The sequence below is a fragment of the Trichechus manatus genome, unplaced genomic scaffold, assembly GCF_000243295.1.
Source record: "Trichechus manatus latirostris isolate Lorelei unplaced genomic scaffold, TriManLat1.0 scaffold00280, whole genome shotgun sequence".
Taxonomy (NCBI): Eukaryota; Metazoa; Chordata; class Mammalia; order Sirenia; family Trichechidae; genus Trichechus; species Trichechus manatus.
The window spans coordinates 296,371-315,931 of NW_004444216.1; the positions used below are offsets into that span (position 1 = coordinate 296,371).

General features: G+C 38.9%; 1 protein-coding gene across 1 annotated transcript in view; it reads left to right on the top strand.

The window, feature by feature from the left end:
• CCDC146 (coiled-coil domain containing 146) overlaps window positions 1-19,561 on the top strand; it is a 135,436-nt gene that overhangs the window by 9,691 nt on the left and 106,184 nt on the right. The window contains exon 2 of the mRNA XM_004390060.2: window positions 3,305-3,474. Within this exon, the coding sequence (XP_004390117.1) occupies window positions 3,316-3,474 (159 nt within the window). The 5' untranslated portion in view covers window positions 3,305-3,315. The remainder of the gene's footprint in view (window positions 1-3,304; window positions 3,475-19,561) is intronic.

The following is a 19,561-nucleotide window of genomic DNA, read 5'->3' on the forward strand; positions in this document are numbered from 1 at the left end:
TTTTTTTCCATCAAGGCTTTGTATATGTCATCCCATTGCCTCCTTGCCTGCATGGTTTCTGCTGAGTAGTCTGAGCTGATTCTTATTGACTCTCCTTTGTGCATGACTTTTTGTTTATCCCTAGCAGCTCTTAAAGTTCTCTCTTTATCTTTGGTTTTGGCAAGTTTGATTGTAATATGTCTTGGTGACTTTTTTGGATCTACCTTATGTGGGGTTTGATAAGCATCTTGGATAGATATCTTGTCATCTTTAACAATATCAGGGAAGTTTTATGCCAAGAAATCTTCAACAATTCTCCCTTCAATCACTCGTAGTTTATTCCTCTTGATAGAGTCCCACGTAATTCTTAGGATTCCTCCTTTTTTTTTTTTTTTAATCCTTTTATCTGATTTTTCCTCAAATAAGTTGGTGTCAAGTGCTTTTTCTTCAGTCTCACTAATTCTGACTTCCATTGCCTCAATTCTCCCCCTCTGACTTTCTATTGAGTTGTCTAATTCTGAAATTTTATTGTTAATCTTCTGGATTTCTGATTGCTGTCTCTCTGTGGATTCTTGCAGTCTGTTAAATTTGTCATTATGCTCTTCTCTAATCTTTTTCATTTCCTCTATTGTGTGTTCTGCTTTTTGCTTAATTTCCTTCCTAATTTCTTGAAGACTTCTGTATATTAATCTTTTGTAACTGCCTCTGGTAATTCCAAGAAATTTTCCTTCTCTGGGAAATTTCTAGATTCTTTATTTTGGGAGCTTGCTGAAGCCATCATAGATAGCCTCTTTATGTGATTTGGTATTGACTGTTGTGTCCAAGCCATCAATAAGTTATTATATTTATTTATTTTATGTTTGCTTACTGTGTCCTAGCTTCTGGTTTTGTTTTGTTATGCCCAAATAGGCTGCTTGTATGAGTTAGTTTGATTATCAGCACCTTTGAAGCTCTAATGTCCTGTCACCAGGTGGTTAGATCTGTTACTAGGTATGGGAGCTCAGGAGTCCGCCCACTCCTCCTGTATGGATTCAGCTCAGGTGCCCAGGTAGATAGCCACCAAGTGTGTGGTATAGGCTCTCACTTACAGTCCTAGACAGGCATGGGTGATTGGTGTAAGGACAGGCATCTGGCTGCAGCAGGGGCACACACTCTGAGCAAGGCACAGGGCTGACAGCCACCCCTGAGTGTCCAGGAGGAAGGTTCCCTAGAGCGTGTAGGTAGGTGGGTTTTGCAGCTGGACTATGAGCACCCAATGCTGTTGGCTGTAACGACTGGGAGGGTACCTCTTTTTTTTTGGGTCCCTATCGCAGGTGGCTAGGTGGCATGGGTGGAGCCACCAGTCCTCAGACCCCTGATGTGGGTATGTGAAGACCCTGCTTAATGGGCAGAGCAGTGTCCAATGTCATGAAGCTGCCACTTCACAGCTGAAACAGTTCAAGTTAGACTTCAGGTATATACCCTGTTGTACTGCAGTAATGAGCGCCTACGGTGTTGAAATGGGCCACACAAGTCTCTGCAGAGGAAAAGGCACTCAAAGTCTGTAGATCCCTTACGCCTGTGCCTAGGCAAAGGACCTGTGCCTACCCTGGGTTCCTGGCTTAGGGGAGCCAGCAGTTTATTTTTTCCTGTTTGTTAATTTGTTCACTCTTGAAGGCCAGGAGAATGGCTCAAAGCATGTGTCGAATCCTACTTCTGGCCCAGGGGACTCGGCAATTGCTGAATCCGGTCTGGGACCCAGTGCAGAGCAGGGAGCGGGAGGTAAATGGAAGAGAGGTTTCTCCCTAAGAGGGGTGTTTTTGATCTGCGCAGTAGGCCGTACGCAACTACTTATCTTTCGCCAATCTAGGGCTGCTTCTCACTGGTTCTGGGTGGCTGAGTAGACTCTCTGCAGCTGGGTCTTTCCCGGTGCGGAATACGGCTCCCGAGTACCACTGCTTGCCTGCCTCACCACTCACCCATGAGCTGATCAGGGCTGAAGGGCTTGGCTCTCGCTGGGTCAGGTCTGGCAACTCCTCGCTGCTTCTGAACTGTCTCTCCCTCCCCATGCCACTCAGTCCTGTTCCTCAACTTTGCCTTAGTTTTTCAGGGCTCCTAGATTGTCATATTTAATTGATTTGGTTGTCTTTTTGGGTCTTTGTTGTAAGAGAGTCTACCCGAAGAGTGTGACTACTCCGCCATCTTGGCCCCACCTCTGCTTTTTTTTTTTTTAACCTTAGAAGACTAGAAGAACTTGTTTTTTCCTTTGGAAAATTCTTGTTTATTTTAATTGTGCGTTAAGTGAAAGTTTACGGCTCAAGTTAGTTTCTCACACAAAAATTTATACACACATTACTATGTGATCGTAGTTGCTCTCCCTATAATGTGACAGCACACTCCTCCATTCCACCCCAGATTTCCCGTGTTTATTCAACCAGCTCCTGTCCCTTTCTGCCTTCTCATCTCACCTCTGGACAGGAGCTGCTTTGGCAAATACTTTTAAGGGTCTACCCTGTATACTATTTGCTAGGTATTAAGTTACAGAGGTAAGTAAGATACGGGGCCTGTTCTCAGGAGTCTAATAAGGGGGACAATATGAAAATAAAAACCACATTATATTAAGGGCAACAAGAGAAGTATGTACAAGATACATATTTTAAAGGTATCAGAAAGGAAAGCATGATTAACCCAATGGGATAGTTGGAGAGGTTTCAGCCTACTTCTTTAATAAATGTTTAGGTTGATACTGGTTTGCATTTTTAGTGTAATCATTTTGTTCCTTTTACTTAAATGGAAGTAAAAGAGTCTCTAGCCTGCAATCAGATGCTCACCAATCCTGCCACTGCAGCAACCACTGCTGAAGCAGGAGACTGCTTCTACCCACCTCACCCTGCAGATGCCCAGACCACAGCCTGGCTGTTAATTTTTATTTCCCAATTTAATTTGCATTACTTTTATGTTATATTTTAAGGGTGAAGTTTATATTCATTATATTCATACTCAGTAAGTAGTAATTGAGTGCCTACTACAATACTCAGTGAACAAAACTAAGATTCTGTCCTCATGGAGCTTACATTCAAGTTATATGATTTATTTTCCAATTAATGCCAAAAGCAGCCTCTTTTTAAAACTAGAATTATGGCTTCAAGTGTAGCAATAGAGAGAACAACTTTACAGCAAAGCAACGTTTTCAAATAACATGATTACAGTTAGCTTTACTGACTCCTAGTTTCACTGGAAAGTAACTATTCCAGTTGAGTTTTGCTTACTTAATTTTTTTCCATTACTTTCACTTTATAAGTGAAGATACTTCTAAATGGCTGAATGTGGAATGATTTCATTTTAGAATTGTGAGAAATGGAAGACAGTAGTACAGACACAGAACAGGAAGAGGAAGAGAAGAAAGATGAAAAGGATCAAGAAGACCCCATTTATGCCATAGCGCCCACAACTAACTTTCGAGATGAGCGATCCGTTGATTTATCTACAACTCCAGCTTTCCTTTTTCTGCATGAGGTAATTTATTTGTATATATTACTACAGTAAGACCTGAATCATCATCTACTTAAAGATTCACATTGAGCTAGTATATCAAAATAATTTATTACATATATTTTATAGGCACTTGAACCACTTTAAAACAAAATTGTCCCTACCCTGTCTTCCAAGCGCTTGTTCTATAATCCTGGAACAATGCAGCAGAGTAGGTTCTGATACTTCTATTATATGATAAATATTTGCACATGTGCAGCCAGGTAAGTCTATTACATGGGTTGATAAATAAAGTAAAAGAGATTTATTTCATCATAAAGTATATCTACTTCCATAAAATGAGGATAAAAGATTTTGTCAGGTAATGATAGAAAGAATATACATTTACCACTAAAGATAGTTACAATGGAGTGAGCACTGAAATTCTCTATTTTCCATCATTGGAGAAGCAAAAAGAGGAATATGATAAGTTACGTGTTCCCATTGTCTGATTTTTAAAAAGCAAGATGAACATTTAGGACGTGCCTATGTATTTTTTAAAATAATAACTGACCTCATATGCAACCGTTTCCCTGTTGTGCTTGAGAATTGTACTTTAGCATACCTCTAGTCTTAATATTTTCAAGAGAGCAGGGTTCTCTGTTTCTGCTAAAAATCTATCATATGTCCAACTTTGCAGTAGAATTTTTACTTCTACACCACTCTCCTTAATAATTTCAATCAAATCAAAATAATTTAGAGTTTAATTATTTACTTCTACCAAATTTATACTAAAAATAAAAAATACATATTTGTTTTTTAAGCCAAAGATAGAAGTTTGTTGTATAAAGTCAAAGGAGAACTTAGAACAACTCCTAGTACATGTTGATTTTCAATGTAACAATTTATTAAATCTTTCATGAGCTCTCAACACACATGAATGCAGAAGTTATGGTTATTAATCAGTGGGCATGGTCAGCCCCTGATAAAGTGGATATGCAGGAGCCTTCAATTATAGCTTCAAATAACTATCTTATCTACGCTTTCAACATTGGTAATTTTATTACCAGTATCAACACTGATGTCAACATTGGTGATCTTATTGCATGAGAGCTGTTCCCTAAGCCAGCAAAGTCTGGCAGAACAAAGCATTGACTTAGATAACTTTAGTGAGCCCCTTCCTCTTCATAATATACTCTACTGAGATATTGTTATTAATTGACATCCATAGCTTTATTTTTTAAATTCTTTCAACATTCCTCCAAGCTTTATGAGTCTTATAAGCCTTTTTAACCCTACTTTATATTTAATGTTGCCCTCCTTCAGTTAACTAAACAGCAGCTGTAGTCACAGAACACCAAGAGTTCGATGGAAATGGAAAGAAAGCAATCAGAAATCCACTTCTAGAAGTCCAGATGCTTGGCATCACACTGAAGTAACCAGAAGCCACTTGCAGCATTTATTGTTAACAACTGGCTCAGCACTACTGAGTTGAAAAAGATGAATGTCATGTTTTCATCAAATATTACCTGCAGGATATGTTCAGCATGGTATTCATAAAAAAAAAATAAAAAAAAAACCCACTGCCGTCAAGTCGATTCGGACTCATAGTGACCCCACAGGCTTTCCAAGGCTGTGAATCTCTATGGAAGCAGATTGCCACATCTTTCTTCAGCAGAGCCGTTGGTGGTTTCGAACCCCCGGCCTTTCAGTTAACAGTCAATTGCTTTAACCACTGTGCCACCAGGGCATGTGGACTAATACCAAACCCTTTGCCGTCGAGTCAATTCCAACGTACAGTGATTTGGGCCCGAACTGCTATTGCAACCTAATCATTCATTTAGACCATCATGTTTTTTCTGTTTATGCTGGTTCCCCTCAGCCAAGAGACTGTCCCCTATTCAGAGGTAATAAACTCAAATGCCTAAGGAAACTGACCGATATCCTGAATGCATGATGTAAGGCCAGGGCTATACATAAAGCTGCCTAATCACATTGCCTCTTAAAAGACTGCTATTCAAGCTAAAAGATCGGGGGAAAAAAAACCCAACAACAACAACTTTTATGGGACATTCTTTCAAGCCCCTACATCTGTTCCTAATCTTTCAGAGCTCGGCTTGAGTCCCATGTCCTTAGAGAAACTTTGCCTGAGCAGTTAGCCCACAGTGATGTTTCCCATCTCTCAACTCTTCCAGCATTTGTAGGCTGTACTGGTCACTTGTTACTTAGCCATTAGCAGATATTTATTGAATACCTCTTCACAAAATATTTTGCATAGAAAATCTAGAATTTTCCACTGATACTATGATCACATTAAGCAATAAGATCTAACAGGGCAGGAACTGAATGATGTTTATTCACACTTTGGGATGAATGTTCAAAGTGGTGCTTGGAAACTAAGCCGCAGGGCTTCCATCAGTGGACTGCGTGAGTTCATGTTGGACACCTGCTCCTCAGCCGTGCCATTGCTGCCTAATCGTAAGGCCTGGAACTTCACAAATTTTTCTTGTTCCATTGAAAATTTGACCCTGCCCCCATTTTATTTTTCTGTTTAAAATTTTTGTTAAGGTATAATGTAATATACAGTAAAGTTTTCCAAGTCCTTTGTGTGATTTTTTTTTTTTTTTTTTGGGAAAATTCATTCATTCAACGAATAGTTTGTGTACTTCTTTCTTCAAAGCATCATGTTAAGTGCTGTCACACATCCAGGGTTAATATAAGTTATAGCTTTCGTGGTATTCCCCAAGTTAGGATTCCTACTTCACTCTTTCTGTATGTGGTTATTTAAAGTGACACTGATTGATAAATGTGACCTCAGCTGTCACGTGCCAGTGTGTCAAATACTTGGAAGCTATAAATCCATTCTTGTCTTAATGTCAAGAGCCAAAATCAAAACATGCAGTTATTTGGCACAAGTGTTTTGGCTCTTTTCTTTTTGCCAAGAGCCAGTCAGCTCCTCCCTTCTCTTCATTTCACAAAGACAATTGTTTTTAGGTCTTTGACCTTACTTAGACAAGGGGTAGAGCAAAGGAAGCATAGGCGTATTTGGGAGGAGTGAGGGAAAGGAGAACATAGGAGGAAACACTAAGGAAGTAAAAGTGTGAGTTGGAAGAGAATATAAAATTCTGTAGAAGTGGAGTATGGGTGTATATAAGCAATTGTGAGTAAGGAGATGAAGGTGGACTAGGTTTGTGGATATGTGGCCTTTTCACTGAAACAGGTTATATTTAAAACTGAACTGTTGGACTTCTTACAGAATGTGTAATAAATAGCAGTATTTGTATCCAAGTTTTAGTTGCAAGTCAAATTTGGCAAAATTAAGATGTCAAGCAGGTTTCGAAGGGTAGTAGGGAACATTAAGTGTTAATTCATTTCACAGATTATTTATACAACACCCACTATGTGCCAGGCACTGTTGTAAGTAATGTTGATTTCATTATTATTAAAGCTGCTGAAACCAAATTTATCCCTTCAATTCCTCCTTTATTTTGTGTGTTGCACCGTTCTAGGCACCATGCAGATTCATAGATATAAAACATATAAAAGATGCCTATCCTTTAGAGGAGCCCTGGTGGTGTAGTGGTTAAGAGTTTGGCTGCTAACCAAAGGGTTGGCAGTTCAAATCCACCAGCCGCTCCTTGGAAGCCTTATGGGGCAGTTTTACTCTGTCCTGTCAGGTTGCTATGAGTTGGAATTGACTCCACGGCACCTAACAGCAACAACAACAATAATATCCTTTAGAAGCTTAATTTGGGAAAAAAGAAACTTGAAATATTAAATGGCAACAAAAGGCATATGCTTGTGGATGTACCTGTAATATCTTCACCTGAATGACCCCAACATACCTTAAACTAAACATGCTCAGAGCTAAATTCAATCTTCTCACAAACCTAATTGTTTTCCTGTATTCTTTCATTTGATTCTCTCTCTGCTCCCACCGTATCATCAATTAGAATGCCATTTCAGTGACCAAGGTAAAATGTGAAGAGGGACTGAACCAAGGCAGTAGCAGTAGGAAAAAGGGAGAGAATACACATAGGAGAGATATTAAGGAAGTATAATATGCTGGACTTAGTGTCTGAGTGTGGGGGTGAGGAAGCAGGTAGAGTAAAATAATGTTTGGGTTTCTGACTTAAGAAATTGGCTAAATGCTGGTAACACAAGTACAGAGAATACAGAAGAAACAACAGGTCTTAGGATAATGTTCAGTAAGTGGATCTCAAACTTACCAGAGAAGTCCCGGAGCTGGAGATGTAGATACAGTAGGTTCTTGATAGTATTCAGATTACTTTCTGAAAGGGTTGCAATTTATTACTTATGTGTATTTAACAGCATAGCCTACAACTGTGTATTTGTAAAAACATGTTGCCATCTTTTTACCTAATTCCATACCTTTAAAATTATCTCTTTTACTGGGGTATTCACACAGACAAAAGATACTTGTTTCTTATACATTTGGTTCTGTTAAGGCTGGTACCAGATAATAAATTAATCTTGGAATTTTTTTGATAAAAATCTTAAATTACTAAAAATATTGGTGCTTTCTGATGCGACTAAACGTTCATTCATTTTCTAGTTTGGACCTGCTATAGAGTTACTGGTGAATTTCTTGTGATGATCCCTAATGAAATTTCAGATATTTTTCAAGAAATTAAAATATTTTCTATTTCTTTAACACAGTAGTTAATGAACTAACTGGTTACAAAGATGAAAAGACAAGATTCCCATGTTAAGAAGCTTACAGTCAATGTAGTTTCATGTATGTAATTTAATTTTCATAGTGATTCCATAAGGAGTAGGTCATGGCTGGGCAGATGCAGAGCAGCCAGGAGTGAAACCTAGCTTCCTGTCTCCTATTTTAGCAAACATTTCACTTAATATTCCTCAAGCCAACCTTTAAACACTACCATTTTAGGATTTTACAAATTGACTTTTTAAACAAACTATGTAGTCAGACAAAAAATAAGGATAAATCTTTAGTGCTATTATTTAAATGTCCCCTGTCTTTTTCTTAGCTATCATACCTCACTAATTGCTGTACTTCAGAGATACTCATTTTTATAACCTAAATGTCTTTTTAAAATCTTTCAACAAATCATGCTATTGTTGGCATGTTTTCACTTTTCCTTCAGACATCTGGGCAGCCTTACAGGAATAATTTTTCAAGATTTTATTTGTCAGGGAACTTTAAACAGACTGATAGTTTATTAAACAATATAGATAGATTCTATTTTTTCAATAAATAATTTTTCACTATGAAATTTAAAAATATATGTGTATATATAGACACCAAGGGTGGGGAGCATCTGCAAATAAAGTAAGACCTTTCCTGTATGGGAGAAGACCTTGGGATGTGCCTTGCAAGAATAATTTTTCAAGATTTTACTTGTCTGTCAAGGAACTTTAAACAGACTGAGTTTATTAAACAATATAGTTTCCATTTTTCCCTATAAATGTTTTTTCACTATGAAATTCTATATACAGTGAGACAGACAGATATACATACACACACATATATATGCCTTTTTTTTTTTTTTTTTTTTTTGCCAATACAGGCAGTATTCCACTTGGCAAAGTAGAGTGCAGAAGAATTAAGGTAAGAGAAAAGAAAGGCCCCATGTTAGGATATCCTTAGTCTTTGCACCTTCAGAGTAGTAAACATGGAGATTAGTTCTAACGAGGGTCTGGGGTGTTGTCAAAAACTATGCTTTCTGAACAGGCCGTGATTAGTGACAAATGGGAGTCAGAAGAGTGTTGAAAATTGGGAACAAGGAAGAAATGGGGTTTCTTTTGCTTCTTGTCTTTGATTTTCTTCCTTTACTTCAGTAAAGCTCTACTGAGCATCTACCATGTACCAGACCTAGAACTAGGAACCGGAGGAAAATGTAGCAGTGGCCCTGCCCTCAGTAGCTTTTTTTTCCGTTTGGTGTGTACGTTGGTGTAGCGGCAACAGAAAGGAGATACCGGCAGCAAACTTAGAACCTAATGCTATCTTCTGAGGCAAAAGTTCTTTGCGTATTTCTAGACCATACGTACCCAAGTGGAGGCAAACAGGTGTACCTGGGTGACATCAGAAACATGAAATAAGAGAGCACAGGAATTACTTGACATCAAACCTCAGATTAAGGAGATAGGAATTTTGCCACCTGTAAAGGCCACCGCTGAGAATACCAAAACCAAACCCAACCCATTGCCATCGAGTCGATTCCGACTCGGTGACTTTAGAGGACAGAATAGAACTGCCCCATAGGGTTCCAAGGAGCAGCTGGTAGATTCAAACTGCTGGCCTTTTGGTTAGCAGCTGTAGCTCTTAACCACTGCACCACTGAGAATAGACAGGCTCAAATTATCTTAAATACTAATAGTTTGGGGAAAAAAAATCTCTGATGGGCGTGGTGGTTCTAGCTCTGCATGAAATAGCTATGTAAACTTCAAGAAGTCATTTAAGTTCTCTGAACCCATGTTCTGTACTCTCCCCTTTACACCTACGTCAACCCCACCCCACCAAGCCCCATGAGGCACACCACTGGGGAAACCCCACGCTTTCTACAGAGAACTTGTGCACTAAATAAAACCAATCCCTCTTGCCCCCACCTCAAGACTCATCTTAGCACAGCGAAAAGAAAACACAAATCTGCCTCTAGAAGTCCTCAGTAAACATGGCTTACTAATGTTTCCTTTAGGAACTAGAGGAGGGAGCACATCATGCAGCAAATCTTCCTAAAATTCCTCATAGCAGCTGCCTCTCCTACACCCCTTTCATTCCCTCTTTTAAAACTCCTCCAGAAATTTGTTTTCCCAACTGTTTTTTTCCCCCTCTGTATCTCCACCCATCTTCCCCTTGATATCTTTGGCTCCTTCTTTATTTTGTAAAGCAGTATTTAGGGCTCCTTCCAATTTTCCTTCCTACACAGTACCACAGCATCACCTCAGAGGCCCAAAAAACAGAACTGAGTGATCAATAGGTGGCAAAGGGGAGACTGTAGGTTCTTAGATTTGAATTTTGTTTGCCTTATCATAAGGATTGAGCACCACCTTCTTAACCTTACAATCAATCCTCCATTCTTTTCTCTCCCTTTATACTGTTCCCTGCTACACTCCGGGTTCCAGCCAAATAAGATGTATTGCCATTTGCCTAACCAGCTCCCAATTTCCCAGCCCGCTGATAACTTTGCTTATTCTACCCAGCCCAGTAGCGTTTTTGTGCTTCAGAATTCTACCTGCCTTCCAAGGACAGCTCAGATCCTACCTTCTCCTTGAAGCAGTCTACTTCCTGACAAAAGGTGATAACTTCTGTAACCTCCCCATGTAGTGCTTGTACGTATCTTATGTCACTTATTTTCTTTCCCATTTTTTAAGCTAATCTATAGTAGCTTCTAAGAACTTTGAGAGTAGGAAGTGCATGGCATTCATCTTGATATTTTTGCAAACTCTTATTTAACTCACATGTAGTGCAGCCAAAGTTTTGATAGGAGTGAATGTACATAGTAATTAGTAAAACCTTCCACTGAAGTAATCATGTTACTGAAGCACTATTTTAAAAGGCAGACTTAAAAAGAAGAAATTTCTCTCGAGTTTCTGAGTTTTCCACGTTAAGTGAGGCCTAAGTTCTCAGAGATGTCAGTGTTTAAAGTTAGAAACATCATACCAAGTCAGAACCAACGATACAACTATTCCACTTTTATTTTGCCAGATGAACCCCCAAAGTAATACGTAGTGGGGAAGCAATGATTTTCAAATACTTTTTGGGAAAAAAAAAAAATCTTTTATTTAAGTGAAATAGAAGATGTAGCCCCCCACCCAAAAAAAACAAAACAAAAAAAAAGCAGACTTATTCTGGGTGAACAATGTTTCGCATATTAGACTTTTTCCTGGCTTCTTCCCCAACCGCACTTCTTTTGGCAGTCCTAACATATACCTGCAGAACTTTAGGGTCTCTAGGGAGACAGTTTGAAAAACCTCTACTCTAGCAGTTTCATGTGTTAAATGCCAAACCTGCATTCATCAAGAAAGTATTATTCTTTCCTGTCTACCTTCTACAGTTATGCTATGATGCCTCTCTAGATTTCTAATAGTTGGCTTGTTCAGGTAAAAATAAAAATTTTACAAAATATGTTGTTGTTGTTAGTTGCCATTGAGTCTATTCCACACATTGACCCCATGTGTGCAGAGTAGAACTGTGCTACGTAGGGTTTTCAAGGCTATGACCTTTCAGACGTAGATCCTCAGGCCTGTATTTTGAGGCATCTCTGGGTGAGTTCGAACCACCAACCTTCTGGCTAGTAGTTGAGTGCTTAACTGTTTGCAACACCCAGGGACTCCTTACAAAATATAGGCTAGAAATAAAAAAGTATCCCAACATCAACACTATTTATTCATTTATAAATGATATTCACATTTTAAAACAATGATTTTATTTAACAAATGAAAATAAAAACTTTGCTATTTACATAAGAAATTTTTTGGCATCCACATAACTTACAAAGTTCTCTGTACTTAAGCAAAATTTGTTCATTAGTGAATTCTAGCATGATAACCATGGGAATAAAATTGTGTTTGGAGAGCATAGAAACTTGTTTGCCTTTTCTGTCAGAGTTGTTATAAATTCTGACTTAGGTGCCGGAAGAAAATGACAAATTTTAAACACGAGGTTAAGTAGGGACATTAATACAGTTTAAAATTTACTAATTTTTGAACTATCTCCTGTCAATGAAGTATTTGCAATTGTTTTGATAAGATACAAAGTGAAATGTTTCACCTTAAACAGATTTGATTAGAATCGTTTTCCAGTTTATAGATTCACACAGAAAGCCAAAGCAGGGTAAGACTGAGGTTCACTGTATGTGTATTTTACCCATGGAAAATCAGCCCACTTCAAGAATGCCAGGAGAGCTGGAAATAGCTACAAATCCAAAAATGATAAACAGTTTGTAGAGCTGAGAATTTTTTTTTTTTTTTTCAGGAAAGACGTTTAGTGGGTGTAAAGCTTATTGCTGCATTAATCACAGCAAACAGAGATAACATTGGAAATGCTTCTAGGAAAGTGGCCAGCACATGGTTGGCAGTCAGCAAGTGTCAGCTGCTTATCATTATTAGTGGGTAGAAGCAAAATACTCCCAAATGTGGTGCATTCAAAACAAAAATTAAAACAGGTTACTTAGATTGACTGAAAAAAATCGTGGTATTTCCTTTACTGAATGGGAAATAAATGTAAGCAAATCATTTTGTGGACCCTTCTTTGACAAACTTTCACAGCATAAGCACAATTTGCTTGTCTCTTGTAGAAGGTGAGAAAGTCAATTTGCAGAGATAGAAACTGAATAAGTTTTCTGATCCTGTGTGATCCAAAATAAGCTGAATATTCATACAGGGCCTTCTGTAACAGAGAAGCAATTCATTTTAAACGGTAGCATTCTCATTAATTACTCAGAGATGAGTTGGACTTGACTCGACAGCAATTGGTTTAATCTTGAATACTAGAGATTAAACTCAGATTCTGAGCTTAGAAAGTTATTATTTTGAAAAAGTCTTATTCAGAATACTTTGAAAAGCATATAGCACCATCCCATGCTCATAGAAGGCAAATAGTAAAAACATTTATTGGATTTAAATAATGTGTATAAATACAAGTTATCTTTGAGGGGCTAAGACAAAAAAGGCTGGTATGTGCCTTTTAAATTTTTTTTCTTTCAGAAGTAGAGTATATGTTATCAGAGGTATAGGGTAGATTTACTTCTGAAAATGGCTAAATAATTTAGTTCTTTCTGAGAAACTGTGCTGTGTCCAGGAAGATGCTGACCACAGTTTGCTAGATCAGGCCTTTAATAATGGTTTGCCTCATGAATTTCAAGAGCAAAGGTGCAGAGGCAGATTGAATGTGGGCATGGGCACAGTGGGCTGTTGACCTGACAGAGAAGTTGTCAAGGAGTAGAAAAAGCAAAGTCTGGATGGTAAAGGGAAGCTATGCTGTGGGGTTGTGGTGGGGACAGAGGAGTGGTAAAGAAGGAACAGTTCAAGGAATAAGAGACACACTAATTGCAAAGGATTTGATGTGGAGGATTTAAAGAAAATAAAATTCTAGCTTATGGAAATTTATTTTATCTAAAATGCGTAAAATAATCTAGCTATTGACTCATGGTGACTTTTGTTGTATTGCGTTTTGACTACATGCGTAAGAGCTGCATGTCTGTTTTATTTCAGTGTGCAGGTTTCCTTATGTATTATAGCAAACGTGTTATAAATAGCATGTATAAGTATGTACCTATACAGTGCACGTGCATATGGTATATGTGTGTCTGTACACATATGGGAAGCCTGTCCACATGCAGAGGGCTGCACTTTTTTTCCACCTGCAGCTGGACCTAGCATTAAGTGAAAGTGGCCAGTCAGATTCGTTTATAGCCATCCAGTATTAACAGTGTGAAAGCTATTAGAAATATAAATTTTAGGTTAACTCTAACTCAGATAACTTGGAAAATATTTGTGGCAAAACCAAGTTTTAAGACCATTAATATCTCTAAAATAAAGAGAAAGGGAGTAAAATCAGTCTCTGCTTAACTGAAGGTTTATATTTATAGCAAACTAATACCCTAATAGATTGACACAGTGGCTGCAGCAATGGGCTCAAACATACCTACTATTGTGAGGAGGTACAGGACCAGGCAACATTTCATCTGTTATACTTGAGGTTGCTGTTAGTAGCAACCGACTTGATGACACCTAGTAGCAACAACAACAATAAATGGTTTGAAATGACCATAATGGTTGCTCAAACTTGGATAGTACATTGCTAACAAATGAGAAAGTGTTTTAGTCTGTAGCCTAGTTCGTATTTCTTTTGCTGTGTGCATGTGTACACACACACACACACACAAACACACAACACACTGCATCCTGCATGGCAACACCCCAACCTCACAAGGTATTGTCTCAAAGAAGATGCAGTATCTGAGGCTTCAATGGGTCATTGCCTGTTCCTTTCACTGTGAAGTAATTTCCCAAGTCAAAAGCAATGTTTCGTAGAATACCATTGTGGAATACCATGATGGCATTTGAGATACCCAGCAACTCAACAAAATAGTGTTGCTGGCAGAAGCAAGACAGAGAGGAAAAACAAATCCAAATCTAAAGTAATCTACAGTATTTGTTCCACTGAGAATAAATCTCTGCCCTCTCCATAAAGAAGTGGTGCTGGGACCTCTCAAGTGACATAGTTACAGCATGAGGGGTGGGGGTGGGGAGGGGTGCAGTGATGCTGGTTCCTCCTCACCTGCAACTTCTACTAGGCCAGCTTGTCTCTGGGCTCCTTTTATGAAAGTCTTTGCTCCATACTCTTACTTGCTAGGTTATCTCATCTAGTCCCATGGATTCATTACCATCTATATTCTGGCAACTCTCAAATGTATTTCTGAACCCTAGATGTCTTCCCTGAACTTCAGAGGAATATCCAAATGCCTAATCCACTGGGATATCTTATAAGTATTTGAACTTAGAATGTCCAAAATTGCTGATCCACCCTCCACACCCACACACAATAGACAAGCTCCTCCTGCAATCTTACCCATCTAAAATCTTATAGTTTTCTGTGACACCTCCAGTTTTTTCACTAACCACTCCTGACCTTTGATCAACAAATTTTGTCAGCTTTACCTTTAAAATAGATCCACTTTGCTGCAACCACTGTAGTTCATGCTTTCATCATTTCTCATCTAGGTTATTTCAGACAACATCAAATTGGTGCCCTTGCTTCCATTCTTGTCTCCCTACAGTCAGTCTATTCTCCTCTCAACAATAAGAGTAATCCTTTTAAAACTGAATAAGATCATGTCACTTTTCTGCTCAAATCCCTCATAGCACTTACCTCACACAGAATAAAAGGCAAAATCCTTACCATGGTTTACAAGGCCTAGATCATCCGGCATCCCTTATCCCACCTTTTGTCCATCTCTAATCCTCAAGTTCTCTCTGACCTCATCTCCTCCCCCCACCCTCACCCCCAGCTCTGCTTTTTCCACACTGGCCTCCTTGCTGACCTTCAGACATACCAAGCACTTTCCAGACTCTGAACCTTTGTACCTGATACTCCTTTTACTTGGAATACTCATTCCCCAGACACCTACATGACTTGCTTTATTATTTCAAGTCTCTGTTCAAATGTCACCTACTCAGAGAGGACTCCCCTGCTCTCCCTCTATAAAATAGCACATCCCTTCTCTGATACTCCCTAACTTTGCTTATTTTTTTATAGTTTTTATCATTTATTATTTATTCATTGTCTCTTCTAATAAAATGTACACTCTATGAATATAGGATTTTTGTCTGTTTTGTTCACTGGTATATTTTCAGCCCTCCAGAAGAAAAATCAGGAAAGGTGTGCATCAGGGTTATATCCTTTCACCATACTTAATCTGTATGCTGAGCAAATAATCCGAGAAGCTGGACTATATAAAGAAAAATGCAGCATCAGAGTTGGAGGAAGATCTGTTAACAACCTGCGTTATGCAGATGACACAACCTTGCTTGCTGAAAGTGAAGAGGACTTGAAGCACTCACTGATGAAGATCAAAGACCACAGCCTTCAGTATGGATTACACCTCAACATAAAGAAAACAGAAATCCTCACAAGTGGACCAGTAAGCAACATCATGATAAACGAAGAAAAGATTGAAGTTGTCAAGTATTTCATTTTACTTGGATCCATGATCAAAACCCATGGAAGCAGCAGTCAAGACTTCAAAAGACACATTCTACTGGGCAAATCTGCTGCAAAAGACCACTTGAGAGTGTTAAAAGCAAAGATGTCACTTTAAGGACTAAGGTGCACCTGACCTAAGCCATGGTGTTTTCAGTCACCTCATATGCAGGCAATAGCTGGGTAATGAATAAGGAAGACTGAAGAAGAACTGATGCCTTTGAATTATGGTGTTGGTGAAGAATATTGAATATACCATGGACTGCCAAAAGAACAAACTAATCTGTCTTGGAGGAAGTACAGCCAGAATGTGAGGATGATGAGACTTCATCTCACATACTTTGGACATGTTATCAGGGGGATCAGTCTCTGGAGAAGGATATCATGTTTGGTAAAGTAGAGGGTTGGTGAAAAAGAGGAAGACCCTCAACCAGATGGATTGATACAGTGGCTGCAGCAATGGGCTCAAGCATAACAATGATCATGAGGATGGCGCAGGACCGGGCAGTGTTTCATTCTGTTATACGTAAGGTTGCTATGAGTCGGAACCAACTCAACGGCACCTAACAACAACAACTAGAAGATGGTCTGGCATGTAGTATACACTCAATAAATATTTGTTGAATGAATTAAGACTAAATCACTAAATCCATTCCAGCATTTCTATCTCCATAAGCCTTTGACTTCCAAGACATATCTGGCTTCTGAACTTCAGTTTTCCTGAACTACTGTTGAATCTATGTTTGTGTTATTGAGCAAGCTGTTGGAACCAAACACACATACTCAAACAAGCCCACTGAATCCAGAACTTCTGGTAAATATACTCTATCAATAAATTCAGCCACATCTAAAATTCTATTCCTCCTTCCTTAGTCAACCAACATCAAAATCTGTCCCCGCATGTATTTCCTAACTTTCTGCTGATATAAATTAGCGAAGCCTTGCAAAGGCTTCTCCTCTTTGGCACTAAAGTTGACATCAGGGCATGCCTTGTGTTATGGATTGAATTGTCTTCCCCCAAATATGTGTTGGAATCCCAACCCCTATTCCTGTGGATGTAATCCCATTTGGAAATAGGGCTTTCTTTATTATGTTAGTAAGGCCATATCAGAATAGGGTGTGTCCCAAATCTAACCCCTTTTGAGTTACAGAAAGAGCAGCATAGACACAGAGACAAGCAAGCACAAATGGGGGGAAGATAGATTGCCACATGAACATCTCCAAGGAGCCGAGAAACACAGGGACTACAGAAGCTAAAGGAGACAAGACTCTTCCCCCCGTGGCTGACAGAGAGAGAGAGAGCTTTCCCCAGTAGCCAGTGCCTTGTTCTGAACTGTGTGAGAAAATAGAGTTCTCTTCTTTGAAGCCACTCACTTGTGGTATTTCTGTTACAGCAGCACTAGGAAACTAAGACACCCTAGTTACAGATCTAGAGACATAGGGAGTGGGATAAAGGAGCCTAAAGGAGAATTAAGATCACTCCCTCAGGAAAGAAGGTGACAGTGTCTTCAAGCAAGGGAAGAAGGGCCTCATCAAACATGTGGGGATGGTCCACTTCAAGAAGCAAGGGAGGCTCAGTCATATTTGGCAATTCAGAGTACTCTGAGTTCTCCAAGTATGCCCATTTTCCATCATTTGTATACTCCTTTCCAACTCTTTCCAATTAATAAACATGAGAGACCTGGAAAGGCTCTGATTCAGTAGGTGTTATAATTTGGCAATGTACAGATTGAAATTTAGAGTTTGGTTTTAGCCAACTAAGCTTGTTACCTCTGGGGAGAGGGAGAAGATTAGAATTAGAGGTAGTTTGTTTGCAAACTTTAGTCTGTAATTAAAAAAAAAAATTTTCTAAGTTCATGGATTTTGTATGATTAAAATTAATTTCAAAATTACAATATAGTATAAGAAGTATGAAAAATAATTCTGTCTCTTAAAGAACTCAGTCAGGTGGATCAGGTGGAACAATCACTGTCCAGCCTGGTGCAGCCATACCCCTGTGTGGCATATACCCATGGCACGTTCCCAGAATCCCATCTAAAAGTTTGCCACTGTTTGGTACCCAATCCCATGGTATATCTGACCCTGCTTTGCCATATTCTACCTTGGCTTCAATCTCCCAAATTCTCATATTTGACAATCCCTTCCCATTTCCCGATTATAATTTTGGCTTCTTTAGACTATAGTTTTTCCTCTATGGCAACATGTATGAACCACTTTGAGTAACAACACTCCTGTCTAAAATTTCCTTTACATCCTAGCCAAAGATTGATTTCAGGGAGCAACCTAGACAATTATTGAATATGTAATGTATAATAAGGAATATATAGGATGGTATAAGATCAAAGAAGAGAGGTGCCAAACGCTTCCTCTTGTCATCAGGGAAGACTACCTGGCGATAACTATTTAGGATACTAATAATAATATTAAGTGCTTTACAAATATTATTTCATTTAACTCTGTCAATAACCCTACAAAGTAGATTCTATTCTTATCCCTATTTTATAATTGAAGGAGTCAAAACACAATAAGTTTAAGTGACTTGCCCATGATAACATAGCTTGCAAATGGTAGAGCTGGAATTCAAACCTAGGAAGTCTGGCTTCTGAGTCCCAAGGTCTTAATCATGGGTGATAAGACAAAACTTGGTAGGGACTGAGGATGGCATTCTATCTAGACCAAAAACAAAAAAACCAAACCCATTGCCACTGAGTCAATTCCAACTCATAGTGACCCTGTAGGACAGAGTAGAACTGCACAATAGGGTTTCCAAGGCTGTAATCTTTATGGAAGTAGACTGCCACAGCTTTCTCCTGTGGCGTGGCTGGTGGTTCAAACCACTGACCTTTCTTTTAGCAGCCAAGCACTTAACCACTTCACCACTATCTAGACCAAGGGAACGTTATACGCAGAGTAATGAAAACACAAGAGAAGATGGTTTGTTCAAGAACGACCAGGGCATTCAGTATAGCGGGAGTGTGAGTAGTGACAGAAAAAGAGTCTGAGAAGGTAGGCAGAAATCAGTTCATAGGGGGCTTATTTGCCAGATTTTATCTTACAGGAAAACCAAACCAAACCCATTGCCATCGGGTCGATTCCAACTCATAGTGACCCTATAGGACAGAGTAGAACTGCCCCATAGAGTTTCCAAGGAGCGCCTGGTGGATTTGAACTGCTGATCTTTTGGTTAGCAGCTGTAGCACTTAAAGCACTACGCCACCAGGGTTTCCATCTTATAGGAAGTGAGGTGTTATTGAAAGGTTTTAAGCAGGACAATAATATGATCAGTGTTGTATTTTTGAATAATCTGTCTGGCAGTGATACGGAAGACGGGTTGGGATATATTGAAACTGGAGGTAGAGTTTTCTATTAGAGGAGCATGTGTATTATCCTAAGGAGGAGATGATGAGGACTGAATCAGAGCAGCAATATTAATGATGGAGA